The sequence below is a fragment of the Mytilus edulis genome, chromosome 9 (genome assembly GCF_963676685.1).
Source record: "Mytilus edulis chromosome 9, xbMytEdul2.2, whole genome shotgun sequence".
Taxonomy (NCBI): Eukaryota; Metazoa; Mollusca; class Bivalvia; order Mytilida; family Mytilidae; genus Mytilus; species Mytilus edulis.
This window is the reverse complement of record NC_092352.1, coordinates 76,262,532-76,278,240: the sequence shown is the minus strand read 5'-3', so window position 1 is coordinate 76,278,240 and position 15,709 is coordinate 76,262,532. Positions and strand designations below refer to the sequence as shown.

The 15,709-nt window shown below is 31.0% G+C and overlaps 1 protein-coding gene across 1 annotated transcript; it reads right to left on the bottom strand.

The window, feature by feature from the left end:
• Positions 1–1,116: 1,116 nt before the first annotated feature.
• LOC139490439 (uncharacterized) lies at positions 1,117–8,990 on the bottom strand. Its single transcript, XM_071277230.1, has 3 exons — positions 8,899–8,990; positions 2,831–3,149; positions 1,117–1,213 (listed from the first exon to the last, which is right to left on the bottom strand). The coding sequence occupies exons 1-2, from the start codon at positions 8,900–8,902 to the stop codon at positions 2,833–2,835; spliced, it is 321 nt and encodes a 106-aa protein (XP_071133331.1). The 5' UTR covers positions 8,903–8,990; the 3' UTR covers positions 1,117–1,213; positions 2,831–2,832.
• Positions 8,991–15,709: the final 6,719 nt, after the last annotated feature.

The following is a 15,709-nucleotide window of genomic DNA, read 5'->3' as shown; positions in this document are numbered from 1 at the left end:
CTCTGGTATGTTTTCACTATATATTTTGAATTCAAAATGGTACTTTGAGCCCTCCGTAAACATAGAGAAGAAAAAGGTTTATCCAAATTCCTTTTGGTCTAGTTTTTATATTCAAATTTATGAACATCCTGCATGATATTAGGAAGATTAAATGATCAGAAGGATCTAGACATCGCCCTGTGCTCTTAGGCCCATTTTTTTTTAGCTGAAAACGACAATTTAAGACCTCCGTAGATATCAAAGATGACAATCTTCTGGGAATCCTTTTGATAAAATTAAAATAAATACATTGTCTTAAAGCTCATGATATTTTGTGGACATTGAGATACCAGGTGGTCACCTATATTTTTTGAATATCAAACTGGTACTTTGAGCCCTCCGTAAAATATAGATGACACAACGTTTGTCCAAATTCCTTTTGGTCTCGTTTGTAACTTTATATTACTAACAACCTGCATTATATTAGGAAGCTCAAGAGATCAAGGTGGTCTTGACATTGCCCTGTGTCCTTTGGCCTAATGTATAGCTGAAAATTGATAAAAGCTCTCTGTAGATATCGGAGATGATATTATTCTGGGAAATCCTTTTGATGCCATCTGTATATAAATATTGTCTTAAAGTTATCCGAATTTTATTGACATTGAGATACCAGGTGGTCTCACCGTCGTTTAAGAGGTCTCTGGTAGGTTTTCACTATATATTTTGAATATCAAAGTGGCACTTTGAGTCCTCCGTAAACATAGTTCTAAGACAAGACGTTTATCCAAAATATTCCATCTAGATTTATTACTTTAAAAAATATATAATTGGAATGCTAATTCATTTTATAGAAGTTTTTTTAAAATATAATCAATATATGTTTTTTCATAGAATAGATTATTGGAATTCTTTATCATTCTTTGGAACTCTTGAGCATATTATACATGTTAACAATTGAGTAAAATTATGATCCTTGAAAACGACCAAAATCATAAATGGGGCCATCAGATTAAAAAGTGATAACTAAACTTTAAAATAGAGATTAATTAGATGAAATTATGAAATAAAAATAGATTATGGTAAAAAGAAGTGATTCAATGCAAATTAGTTTGTTTTTGGAATTGTGGTTTTCATGTGTGATAATTAAGTCTCTAAAATATTGCATGGTACACAATATAACAAAACTGTAGTATATCTTCCATACATTATGTAAATTCTTCATTGAAACATGTTCCTACAAGAAACAAGAAAAAAAACATATAGATATGCATATGAGTGTAATACGTGGTACATGTACGTGCCACTAAAATGAACATAAAATCAAATATGGAAGAAATTATAAAAAGGATTACAAAGATATATTAACTTGGAACGAATCAAAACTTAGGTTAAACCAATTCAAACAAAATGTCGTCAAAGAGATTTTTATCTTTAACCTGCACGATCCAACAATTAAACATAAAAAATAAATAAAAGACAGACCAAACATGATAGGTTTAGGTCATAATGTGTTCCCAAATATCTAGTATACAGCTGATAAAAAAATTAGAAAACTGATCAAATATAACATCACTTAGATAGTTCATAAAGTCTTCATATCGGCAATATGTGTAAGATGCCATTAAATATTTACAATCGCATGTCAATCGACATAAAGAACTTTTTTTCGTTCAAGTAATAACTATTGGGTAGTAAATCACCGTGACATGTTCACTATAGTAATTGATTACATATGAGTGTAGGAATTTAAAAAAAAAATATTCGTTTTTTATTTCCCGCCTCTATTCTACATGTAAACTAGTACACATTTATTTTTAGGGGCCAGCTGAAGTCCGACTTCGGTTGCGGGTTTTTTCTCTCTGTATTGAAGACCCATTGTTGGCCTTCGGCTGGTTTTTTTACTCTTTGGTCGGGTTGTTGTCTCTTTGACACATTCTCAATTTTACACTTATGCAAATGTACCTACATTCAAGTGTACATTTCAAGGTAATTATATATATAATCATAGTTGATAGATTCGTAGACTCTTGGTTTGAAACTTTAAGAGGAGTCGATGACAGGAAAAAAATAATTCACTGCCTCGCCCGACATGCATCCTCTATCAGCTCCAAAAAAGAAGCACAGTCAAAAATTGCTTCAAATTATACTTTGTAAACTTTGAAAGCGTTTTCATGATTGATTGATTATTTGTTAAGTGTTTATCGTCCAGTGGTAAATTTTACATGCATTTACAGAACAAGACAAAACAGACAATCATAAAAAAATGATAAGTATTAGAAGACAAGTCGAAAAGAATGAAAGTCGGGAAATTTGACCTGCCACGAAAATAAAGGTAAGTTGAACTGTGGAAGACTTTTTTCTCCTGGCACCTCCGCCAATTAAACAAGCCACCATTATAAAGACAAATAGACAGTGGAGTATATCACAACCACTCAATCAATCAGTACCAATTCTAGTTTTGTTTTTTAAACAAAAAATAACTTAATGCCATATGACCTTAGTTTTGTTATTTTTTGGGGGAAAAGCGCAACATCATCAAACTTTACGTTTAACTATTATTTATCCTTAAACAAAATATGAATACTTGGCAATGGCAAATCAATTCATTATTACGATAATAATATCATGTTAAAAAATATGATTCCAGTTTCAAATTCACACTTGCAGACTTATTATATAGCTTGTTGTTCGGTGTGAGCCAAGGCTCCGTGTTGAAGGCCGTACATTGATCTATAATGGTTTACTTTTATAAATTGTTATTTGGATTGAGAGTTGTCTCATTGGCACACATACCACATCTTCCTATATCTAATTATTCTGAGAAATTGTATTTTTCTTGCAACAAACTAACCATTAATCAGTTGCTGGTATTCCAAACTTTTCTTCCTCAATATTCTTTAGCATGATATCCATGTTTCTAGGATCAGTCGACGGATCTAATTCTTTCCATATAAATCTTGACGTTCTTTGGTTAGCACGTGTAGGTGGTTCATGTGTGTTTCGCACTTCTGCATCACTGGATGGTTGAATTTCTTGTCTCCTTTGTTCTCTTGCTTTATTTGCTATGGTAACACCAATACAGACCTTTGCTGTTGCACTGTTAAGATCAATATTGACTTTTACTTGTTTAGATACAGCAATGCCTGATCTAGTATTTGTTTGTGAATATGCTGAAAATAAAAGCGATAGTTCAGTATCGACATATTTTAAATTTATAATAACACAAGGCAGTACATACATATCTTTTTACATTAAATCAAAAGTGCTGACTCAGAAGGTGCGAGAAGAAGACACGGCTCGGAAAAGGAAAACTTTGCTCGGGAAAGGTACCAAAAACTAGCGGAAGGAGAAAAACTAGAAAGGAGTATTTTATATTTTATTGATTGATTGGTTGTTAGTTGCTAAACGTCCAGTGGCAAATATGTCATGCATGTTCAGGACGAGAACAAATTACCATCAATACAATAAGTACGTGTTGTAATTGAGACCTTTAGGGACAAGGTCGGGAAAATTTAAACTGCACTGGAAAACGAGGTTATATTGGATAACGACAGAAATTTGACCTGGCAACAGTTCACCTACGGACTTATCGAAGAGGTGTTGCAAGGGTTCTTAAAGTGCAGATGAAGTGACATTCTCTTTGCACGTACGAGCCATCGGATTTAACGTCCCTTTTCTGACCGGACGTGGCTACGTACTTGATGCATCCTGCACAGCTAAACGGATGGCTCACTTAAGCGAGGGTATTACTGCCGGTCAGAAGAAACCTGTAGTGACCATATTTCTACTCCCCAGTCACCCTTGAGGGTGTTTCTGTTTTAAGTTACAAATACCAGCCTTTGGTTTAATGTTGAGCAGACATGTTATATTATAATTTCAACTGTGTATATATACGACTGAATGTTTAACTTGAGCATACTATTTTTTTCGGCAAAGTTCCGGTCACAAGTCCGGATAAAAGAGGAGGGAAGACAATCATGTAGTAGATAGATATATATAACTAAAAATAAATTGGTGTAACTACAATATATGTTTTATTATCGAAGATGAAACCTATAGTTTTCAAAAAGAAGTTGGCGCAGAAGAAGCATGAACGCAAATAAGTTGTGGTGCATATGAATGTATTTTTAGCGCAAACAGTTTGTGGCACAAATGTTTGCATTTTTGATGAAAAGAGATATCACCCTGTGCCGGACATTTAGGAGTCAGATTACCGCGCTTTTTACGTTATATTTCATTTTAATTTATGCAATGCCTATTGAAATTTTATTAAAGCAATGTTATATTATTTGGGAAAATGAAAGAAGAGATCGATAAATGGTGTATTATTATTCTGTATTTAAAATCTCTATCGGCAAGACAAAATCAAAATACCAAACGAATGGGAAACATAGTTATCAAAGGTACCAGGATTATAATTTAGTACGCCAGACGCACGTTTCGTCTACATAAGACTCATCAGTGACGCTCATATCAAAATATGTATAAAGCCAAACAATTACAAAGTTGAAGAGCATTGAGGATCAACTGTCATATTATATTCCTCATTTGGTACAGACATTTCCTTATGGGCATACGATACAGTTTTGAACATGTATTTACAAGTTGATGAAAATTTGCATATAGGCTATTTTTTACCTCATTAAATCAAATATGTAATAAAAAATATACCTTCATGTGCTTCTTTTTGAGTAAAATGAGTTCAAAATTTTCTATATTTGCTCAAAATTCAGATTTGTGTCCGTATTTTCTTTTTCAAAAGAAAGACATAACTTTTTTGTTTTAAAAGATAAACACAAAATGGTTTTTGTTAAATAATCGGTAATTTCTGTTTTTTATAAGTATCATTAAAAATTATGCAGTTTTTATTCCAAAATAACTCGTTCATGAATAGAGGAAAAAACGTCATTTATTGCTGCATGTTTATCAAAATTAAAAAAATTCGCTATTTACAGTTTTATAAAATTTGGGTCACATAATCTCCTTGCAAAATGAAACAAATTGCTGTTTTAATAAATAGGGGTCCATGCACTCGTTTTCAAATTAAATCAGTTTGAATGATAAAAATTAGTCGAAAAATGCATCTTTTCCCGATATGTCAGAGTTTGACGTCGCGAAAATAACATTTTACGTTAGCAACGTCATTACCTTCCCTGTAACTGTATCGTATGCCCTTATGCAGAAATGGTAGATATGACCTGGTTTAATAGCTATATTAACACCTCTTGTGTATGACATTCGCAAAAAAATCCATTATATTTATAACAAAGAGTAAAACAACCCCGTGTATTTAAATACAACACAGTTCTCACCTATTTAGGGTCTTAGTAAGCTGTTTTGTCCGACAAACGTGACTTTCAACACCTCAAATGATAAAAATTATCTTTTCGTCGCCTAAATCAGCATCGAAAGATACCAAAGAGACATTCAAATACATAGGTCGAAAATAAAATGGCAATGCCATGACTAAGAGAAAAAACAAACAGACAAACAGTACACAAAACACAACATAGAAAACTCCAGATTGAGGGACACGAACCCAATCTTCGTAAATTCATGCATATTATGATACTCGGCGGATGACATATTTACGTTATCAAACGTATTTAAAAAGTGCATCGATATACCAAACTTAACATGAAATAGGTTTCTTTTTAGCTCTCTTTTTGGAATGCCTACATATATAATCATATTTTGCTGATAAGGAACTATTTACAGATGGTTAGAAAGATATTTCCAATCACAGGAAATGTTTTAAAATAAATAACACATTAACAATACATATACACTGAAAACATGTTATATAATCAAAAATAGACATTAGTTTGTTTGTTTTGGGGGTTGTTGTTATTTTGGTAATCATTTTTTAGGGGAGGGATGATAGACAACATGCATCTAAATAACATAAACATTATAGTTTTATTAACAGCGACTGATCATTCAAAATGAAATCAGAATGTTGATAAAATGCTTATACTAGGTCATTTTTTACAGGACCGAGTACATGTATTGCAATTTGTAGTTACTCCCCTTTGTCCATATTTATGTATTATGTGCTGTCTAATTGGTGATGCTTTACGCCGAATCAGCACAAAAAGATCGCGGCGATCTAGGAGTAGATTATTTATATACTAGTAACATAGTATAGACTTATAAAGACAGCTAAAGTTCTGTCCTTGATGTCCTTTCTTGTGAAATTAAGACTTAAATTTTCGACCAAAAATCAAGCAAATGTTTATTGTTTTTTTTTAATTATCAAAACGGGAACGGTTTAAATGTTGATTGATTTGCAGGAACCTTAAATGAACGTTGTACCTATTATGGTTTCATTCTAGTGGTCCGAGTTCGATTAAAAAAAAATATAGACTTGCTGCAGAGACAATGGGATCTTCACTTACAAAACATTGATCGGCAGATGTTATCGCAATCTAGGACTTCTCGATTAAATTCGACAATTTGTGCATATATATAGTGTTGTTTATTTGTAATGATGTGGGGCTTCGATATCTATAATATCTAGTTTTTCGGTTATTCTATGTCGTTCGGTTAAAGAATTATAGAGTTTTAGTCAGTGAGTATAGTAGAAATCAGAATGTCTTCAAATGGTCAATAAATAGCTCTAAATCGCCGATAGCACAGAACAAAAATTGGAGGTTCTTAGAGTAACTATACGTTTTCCTATTTATTCCGAAAATCATTACTTCTGATAAAACTACAAATATACAAAGTACAGTTTTTATCAATCTGATAAAATTACAGATTCTGTGCTTTATCACATGATCCGTATTGGTATGCCACTGGAACTGAAAATTGGTAGTTGGGGAGGGGGGGGGGGGTATTTTGAACCTTTGTCCTTCCATCTGTTCGTCCATCCGTCCCATTATGGGTATATAGTATTACTCGTAACTTCTATAGTTTGAATTCTACATATATTAAAGGTGTGCATGTGGTCAGGGTTTTGATTTTTATTAATATTTGCTCTTGGGAGATAATTGAACTTTGTCAATTTTTGGAGTATTTACTTGCATAGTAAGAGGAGCGTGTCCAGATAACTTCTCCTACAGTTGGACTTCTAGGTAGTTTTCAATTTGCTGTCTGTTTGTACATATATTGAAGTTGAACTAGTGGTCAAGGTTTTTTTTTTATTAATTTTTGAATACTGTCATTTTTGGGGTATAAGCGGTTAAATGTTATAGTTATTTTAAAATAAAACTCTGCATCTGCGAGGGCAACCCAGGCACAATAATATCTCAAAGAAAGTCCTACTTTGACTTTGTAATAATACAGTGACTTCAGAGTGGAGTGCGAAGGCATCACTTTACCTAGTTATCAGATTGAGTTTTCGATTATAAAAATAGTCAAATATTTGCATTGATGTTTCAGATCCGAGAGAAGACATTCATGAAAATTGTCCGAAATCACTAAAGACATATTGTGGCCAAAGCATGTTCTCTATGCTTTTAGAAATAAAATGAAACTATTTTGCCATTATTCCTGGATAGTTCCGTTAGAATTTGGTAAGACAAATCCATTTATGGAGGCGAAACTATGATTTGACACAGGATCTTTATGCAGCCATGTTTTCCATCTAAACAAGATTTATTTAAAGTGTGAAATATTTGAACAAGGTCTTCACATCATTCGACCTCGAAAATTTCAAAATATTTCTCTTGGTTTTCTCTTTAGTTGCTGAGAGACATATTTAAAAAAAAACAATGGGAACAGAAGAATCAGAATCATTTTATGACGAATTTAATTACAGAATGCTGGCAAGTTTGATCACTGATTAAACAACAACGCCAGCACACGACTGAGTTCGACCACTTTTATTAGCATCCAACTTTTAATTACTCCTTTTCGTTGCAATCAGTGGAGCATTATAACATTCATGACAGTTGTCGTTTTACATATGTTCTAGAATATATTTTCATTTTCTTATAAAATTATTAGGTTATTCGGATGATTACATTACAGGACAGGCGCAATAACGGAAGAGGGACGGAGGAGCGTTGCCCGTAAACGCAAGGATTCGCGGAGGGGTTGTGGTGAATCTGTATGCCGCTGTACTATTTTCGGTCAAATTCAGTCTTAAAAAATAGTTGTAAACACTCAGGGTCCGACGAGTTTTAGCGTTGAAGTCCAATAGAATGCCCGGCATAAAATACATGATTGATTGCTTTGCTGAACATCTAGTGGCAATTATTTTACTTATTATATAATTAAATACAAGACGTCTAAATCATTAACACTGGTTAGTTTAAACATATTTATTTATAGTGGATTGGGAAACAAGTTTTGAAACTTATATTAATCCCTTTCCACTTTGCGGGTGAGAGTGCTGCCTTGTAGCGGCATTAGTCTGCTCTTTTTCGAAATCTACAAGCTTAAGGGTGCCTTTAACGTGTAAGAGATATGGCTCTCTCTTAACAGGGGTCAGCTATTTATCGTCCCCTTCAGACGGACTATCATTGTTTCCTCAAGACCATACTCGCGAATGGTGTCAAGAGAGAGCCGAAAATTCAGTCCCTGAAATTTTCATCCCAGACGGGAATCGAACCAGGAACCTTTGTGTTAGTAGTCCGATGCACTATATATATATATATATATAACCACTACACCACGACACTGGTTTCACTAGGTATGTTCTTCCATGGACAGTGACGAAGGGAGGGAAACTTATCGGTGTAAGTATAAAAGTAAACAAAAGATGATAACCACACTGATCTCCGTTTTGTTTTGTTTTTTCTTGGATGCAAATATTAGCAAGGTATTTTAAATTGATTGATAAACAGTACACATGCTTTTTTTTCTAATTTTTTCAATACTAGTATCAATAAATTCTTTGGCTTAAGTTTTCTCTAAAACATAAAAATTCATATAAAAACAGATAAAGATTAGAATGAGAAAATAAAAACTTACCCATTTATTCTCAATGAAAGCGATTTATAACTTCCGAGGATTTTTTTTTGATTTTTCTGTTGTTTTTTTTGTCATGCGAATTAACAGCAAGTATTATCAAAAATCACTTCTATTTTGTGATTCTCTCAATTTATCTTCAACTTGATATTTCATTTGAAAAACACCTAATAGGGCGTCTTCTCAAAAGAATAAAAAGAATAACTGTAAGTGTAATATGTTGCTATAAATATTTGTAAAGAGCCAAGTTGGTATATTTAAATCGTTTACATCTGTTTCTTTATGCTATATATATATATACAAGTTTATTGAAGGTGCATAATTTAAGATGTATGATTTTCACCTAAGTTATAGTATGAAGCTACGATGCACATACATGTGGATAGGTATTTTTTGTGCATAATCGAAAATCAAGTCGCGAGATATCTACAGATAGGCAAATTATTATCTTTTTAAAAGCATCAATTTGCTTCACTGACCATGCTACAAATGTCGCATTTGTGATTCAATCCCATGCGTTTGTTTTGTTATTGCGCAATTCAGTCATATGACTGGTACCTGACATAAATACTACTGTTGATTATATTATAAAGTCGAAAATAGATCAAGGTATCAGTATGACATAGTAACTGACGGGATAGGCTAAAAAATAGGACAATGTTCGATAATCATTTATGATAAAAAAAAAATACGATTGTGCTTAATAATAAAGAAGTTGTGGAATGCAAACGATATGGTCTTATTATAATTAAAGTAAAAATATTAATTACACACACCCCTTTACGAGGGTCTCGATGGGGTTTACAGAATAGACAATAATGGACAATAATGTGCAAAAAAGGTAAAAACTTAAGGCAAAAAAAATAAGAATAGAGAATAATGGGGAGCTAAAATGTACAAATATTAGGCAAAATTTATAAAGAATAGAGAAAAGGTCTTGAAGAATTTCAGGACCACCATCCAGACATCCTTTTAATTACTTTTTCATTTGACAGACTGCTTCCAGTTATGTCAAAGTCATTATCCTTACTTTATAAATCTGTTTTATAAAAGTCTTTTAGTGATTTTCTTTTATTCAAACTACAAGGATCAGCGCTGGATTCAGCCGGGACTTTCAATAAGTGGTGGGGCGGAGGAGGACAAGAAAATAAGGCGGAGATGGTTGGCAGTTGGTATAAAAAAAAAAACGGATGAGGTGGGGTTGAGCGTGCAATATCAAATAAAGTCTACTATAACATATATTTTAAATTGAAACCGTGTGAAATGCTTTCACATTGAGGATTGTTTATATTATAACTTCAGCTGCTTCAAATCTACCATCTTATAATATTTCTTATTTAGATTTTCATGAACTAATTGTAGAAATTACTGCATTCTTTTTAAATGATTTTGGAATACTTGTAGTTTAAAATCCAAGGCCGAATAAATGAGGGTCTATAAAATCAGAATTCTTCATTTCTGTATTCTCTATTTTATGTCGATCTATCCCGAAATCCCGAGCTTAAAAACACCCGATCTCGAAGTCCCGATAAGGGAGCTACCATTTGATTTTTATGGGGGGGCTAGGATGAAATTTGAAAAAAATAGGCAGGACAGGAGTTTTGAGTAAAAAAAAAAGGCAGGATGAGACACTTGCAAAAAAAAAAAGTCAGGATGACAATTTATGTAAAAAAAGTCAGGATAAACTAAAAAAAAAAAAGCAGGACCGAATAGAGTGAAAAATAAAAAGGCAGGACAGAGATTACAACTAAAAAAAAAATGCAGGACAAAATTTTTCCTCCTAGCCCCCCCATAAAAATCAAATGGTAGCTCCCTAAAGGTCCCCCTATTTACTTTCTCTATTATTTTAGCCAATTATTCTCTATTTTTAAATTCTCAAAACAAACGTCTGAACTCTAAAAACAAATACCTATTTTTATTTGCAAAACATACAAAAACCAATTTTGGTTGTGGCAAATACATTGACAAACAAACATAATGAAACATAATGAAAACTCGACAATATTATAAGAAATATGATAAAAACAGTTACTGTTCTCCTTTCCTCAGTTCTAATGACTCTTTAATAAAAGAAACAACTGCTTTTACATCATTTGGTGTAGATGGATTAAGTATTATCACGAGTTTATCAGTAAAATTAAGTGCATTAAAATTTACATATTTTTGTATATAATATTTTAGAAAGATTTCTCTTATATTTTTATTTATTTTACAGTTGAAGAAAAAATGAAATTCATCGTCTAAGATATTACATATTTTACATTTTCTTTCATTTCGTGGTATTTTGGTATATCGTCCAGTTTCTATGAAGAGACAATGATCGCTTATTCTAAATTTGGTTAACATTTTTCTTGTCTCTTTACTTGGGTGTGATAGGTAGTATTGCATTTGGTTATTTATATTAGATTTAAGAAATTTATATAGATATATTTTATTATTTTCATTTAAGTTATTTATTTTATCATCAATAAGAGTTTGATAATAGTTGATATAACTTTTTTTTAATTGGGGTTTTAACATTTTAGTCTGTTTTAAAGTTTTAGTTTCCTCAATAAGTTAATGTCAATATTTATATCTTGTGACACATTTTTTGCAAAAGTAAACCAAGAGTATGTTCCCTTGGTATCTAAACTTTTAGTTAATTTAAAGGCTTCATTAAGAAGAGGGTTTAGATTTTCATTATTTAATCTAGATAGGTACATCATAGTTTGGGTTTTTATGAAAGTTTCTAATGGCAAAAGTCCTAGTTCATTTCTAACAGCTAGATTTGTTGAGCTTCTTTTTGTCCCCAGTACTTGTTTCATAAAATGTAGCTGGGTTTTTTCTAAAACAGTTTTATCAATAAAATGAATAGCATCTGGTGTTGAGCTATTTTTGTTAGCTCGGAGTTTAGCTCTATGAAATTGAATATAAGTGTCCATATAGCATATTTCACTATTATATGTTAAAATAGGTTTGACCAAAGTTTCAAAAAGGTTGCAAGACACTCTCACAGGAAGTTGTCCAAAGCCTGATGAGTAAGAGTTAATAGCAAATAAAACTTTTCTTGCTTTTTTTGCAAGATCTGAACTACAACTAGTTAGACTGCCATTAGATGTTATAACACATCCAAGGTATTTATATTCATATACTTTATCAAGGTATTTTCCTTTAAATTTCAAAAAGGATTTATTTATTTTACTTGGGTTATTTTGTAGTATCATGGTTTTAGATTTTTTTGTATTAACTGTTAATTGCCATTTAATTATCACAATACTCAGAGAGATTATTTAAACTATTTTGCAGACCGTTTTCGCTCTCTGATAATATGATTAAGTCATCTGCAAATAGAAGACTTCCTATGTCTGAATTTATAAGTTTTACAGGGGTAGAGTTTGGCTTTTCAAATATCTGACTTAAGTCATTAATAAAAATATTAAATAAAGTGGAGCTTAAAGAATCTCCTTGTCTTACACCTTTATCTATAATAAAATGTTTAGACTCTGAGTTCTTATGTTTGAAAGAACCAAGAGTATGATCGAATTGTGCTTTAATAATGTTAAAGATGTGTTTACCAACTCCTAGTTTACACAATTTTTACATTAATCCTAGCCGCCAAAGTGAGTCAAAGGCTTTTTTAAAGTCTATGAAGCAAATATATATTTTCTTTTTATTTTTATGAAGGTATTTATTTATAATAGATTTAAGAATAAATAAGCTATCAGAAGTTCTATGATTCTCTCGAAATCCAAACTGTGAGTGGTTATATTTGGATTCCATATGTTTATTTAGTCTATTATTTAACAATGCACTAAATACTTTTGACAAACAGCTCATTAGAGCAATTCCTCTATAATTATTTAAATCATATTTGTCTCCTGATTTATGAATTGGAATAATATATGATTTTTCCCATAGTTTAGGATAGCATCCAGATTTTAGTATAGCATTGAAAAGTTTTGTAAAAGATTTAAGTGTAACAGGGCTACTGAATTTAATAATTTCATTTAAGATTTTATCAGGTCCTGAAGATTTACCTGTTTTTAGTTTATTTATAACAATTTGAACCTCTGATATTGTAAAAGGTTTGTCAGTGGTGTTTAAATATAACATTTTATCTTCAATGTTTTTAAATTCTGTTTCTATGTTTTTTTTTAAATTCTTTGTTGACAGAAGAGCAGTTTCCTTGGTTTTGAAAATGTTTTTCTAGCTCTTCTAAGTTTTTAAATATTTCTTCAGAATTATCTTCATGTTTTGTGGTCTTTTTCATTTCTTTAAGAATTTTCCAATATTCCTCTGAATTATTTTTAAAACAGTTTTCAAGTTTTTTTAAAAATATCCGTTTTATATTTAGCTTTTTTTTGTTTTATCATCTTTTTAAAAGTTTTTAGAAGGTTAAAATATCTAGTTTTATATGTTTTATCAAATGGATTTGCTTTAATATTTCTGCCGATGGCATTTATTTGATGTTTTAAATCTGTTATTGCATTATCTGACCACGGTTGTTTATTTTTTGGTTTACTCTTCTTAAAGTTTTTTCTTTTAATTACACATGAATTTTCAGCTAAATTACATAAAATAGTTGTTAGTTTATTTGTTTCATCATCAACACCTCTTTGATCATTACTGAAGGTTTGCATTTCAAAGTTTAAAATATTGTTCAGAACAGTTTCATCTGATAAATGGTCAAGCAATTTTAATTTTGATTTTTGCGAGTCCCACTTGAACGATTTATAGCTAGACCAATTTGAATTTTCAAAGATATCAAAATTATATTCTCTTTGCATACATTTCAAGAAAATCTCAATTTTTACATGATCTGATAGATAATTAAACTCATGTGTTTTAAAATATTCAACTGAGGAAAGGAGACTCTCACTTACAATAGCATAATCTACAACACTTGAACCATTGCTTGTCATACAAGTAAAATTTCCCATTATATCACCAATATATCTACCATTTAATATACGTAGGCTTGACGATGTAGATAAATCAAGTAAATTTACACCTTGTCCGTTGACAACTTTGTCACAGCTATATCTATTAAAACAGTTATCTATTTTATATTCATCTGGTAATAGATTAGTTTGAGCAAAATTATTTATGTCTAGGCTGTCATCTTTAATATAGTCTAATTTATCTCCAGTTCTAGAATTAAAATCTCCTAAAAGTACAACTTTCCCTTTTTTAGAAAAAATGTTTATTTCTTTTTCAAGTTGTAAAAAATCATCATCATAATGAGTAGAACTAACAGGAGGAATATATACAGCACATATATATATGTCGTCAGACAATCCAAAGAAGTTTTTATCGAGTTTTAACCATAGTCTATTATTTGATAAAGATCCATTTTTAACATAGGTTAAACCTTGATGTATGCTATTTTTGTAAAATATTATAATGCCCCCACTATATCTTTTTCCACGTTTATTCTGTTTACGTATTTTGCTTATAGTGTTAAAGCCAGGGATGGTATATTCTTTGGATTCGCCTTTCCAAGTTTCTAGTAAAATATTAATGTCACTTTTGATTTGTTTTAAAAAGAACTCATCATTTGTTTTATCGCCTAAGCCGTGTATATTCCATGCAGATATGCTAATTTGGTTGTTGTTAACAACATTCATTTTCATTTATTACAATATTTTTTCAATGAGCAGAAAAAAAATTAGATAACTGATGCAAATCAATATATTGAGTATTAAAGATATTTTGTTTCAAAATTATTCGTTTCTTTTTCATTTCAAGTTAAAACATGTTTAAATAAATATTATGATATTTTGAAATCTAGTAATTGTATCATGTTAACATACTATACAGCTATAGAAGGAAAAAAACAACAACAACAATATATAAAAAATAACAAAAAAAATCAAAACCAGAAAATAAAATATTCACATTATAGTATTTATGTATTAGCTATACAAAGAAAGATAACTCTATTTGTTTCAGAAATTAGAATGTTATACAATTTATGAACATGTCAGATGTTACATGTGTGTACATTTTTCAGCACATGTGTGTTGTTGGGTGAATATCAAGACCTTATCTAGGTCAATTAAAAATTATAATATCAGTATTAATAAAATGAATATAACTTGTAGTTTTCTTAATTATAAGTAAACAAAATTCATATACAGTTTCAAATTTCAAATGTAAATTCATAGCAACATTAAAGGGAAACTTCGCAAAAAAATCAAAAATTGATATTATGTCCATTCTGTATAAAAATGCTCAAATTTATAGATATTAAAGTTTTATTCCGCTAAATAAGAGATCACCATCGATTTTAAATTTTTATTATCAGTTCTCTGAGCTCCGCCATCTTGTCACCTTCTCCGATGAAAAATCCCGATATGTCTATAAACCACAAAGGAACAAAACTACAGTAAACGATGTAGTCGTAATTGCGTGTCGATATCTTGTCAATCGTACGGTTGTTTTATCTGACTGACTAACTTGATACGGAAAATGGTCTTATTTTTTTAAATTACCATATAGTCTGTTATTTTTAAACTGATAATATTGTAATTAGTTAAAAAGTCAAAGTTCAAATCATAAATAAGTGTTCCGTGGAAATTGTTTTCGAAAATCTAATTCGTTCATAATTCTTTAAAGTAATAAACTTTATTTAAATAAATTCGGATCTTCCCTCATCTGATCACCAGCATGGCTAAAGGTATTACTCTCAAAGGTATTGGAAGGGGTGTAAGGTGACACGTGCAGGTATTCAATCGATTTCCTGTCCGGCGGGCTTGCAAGTTCATGCATCGTTTCACTTCTGTAGGTAGTGATCAGTGTACACGACCGTAACTTATAACTTGCCATTTTAAAC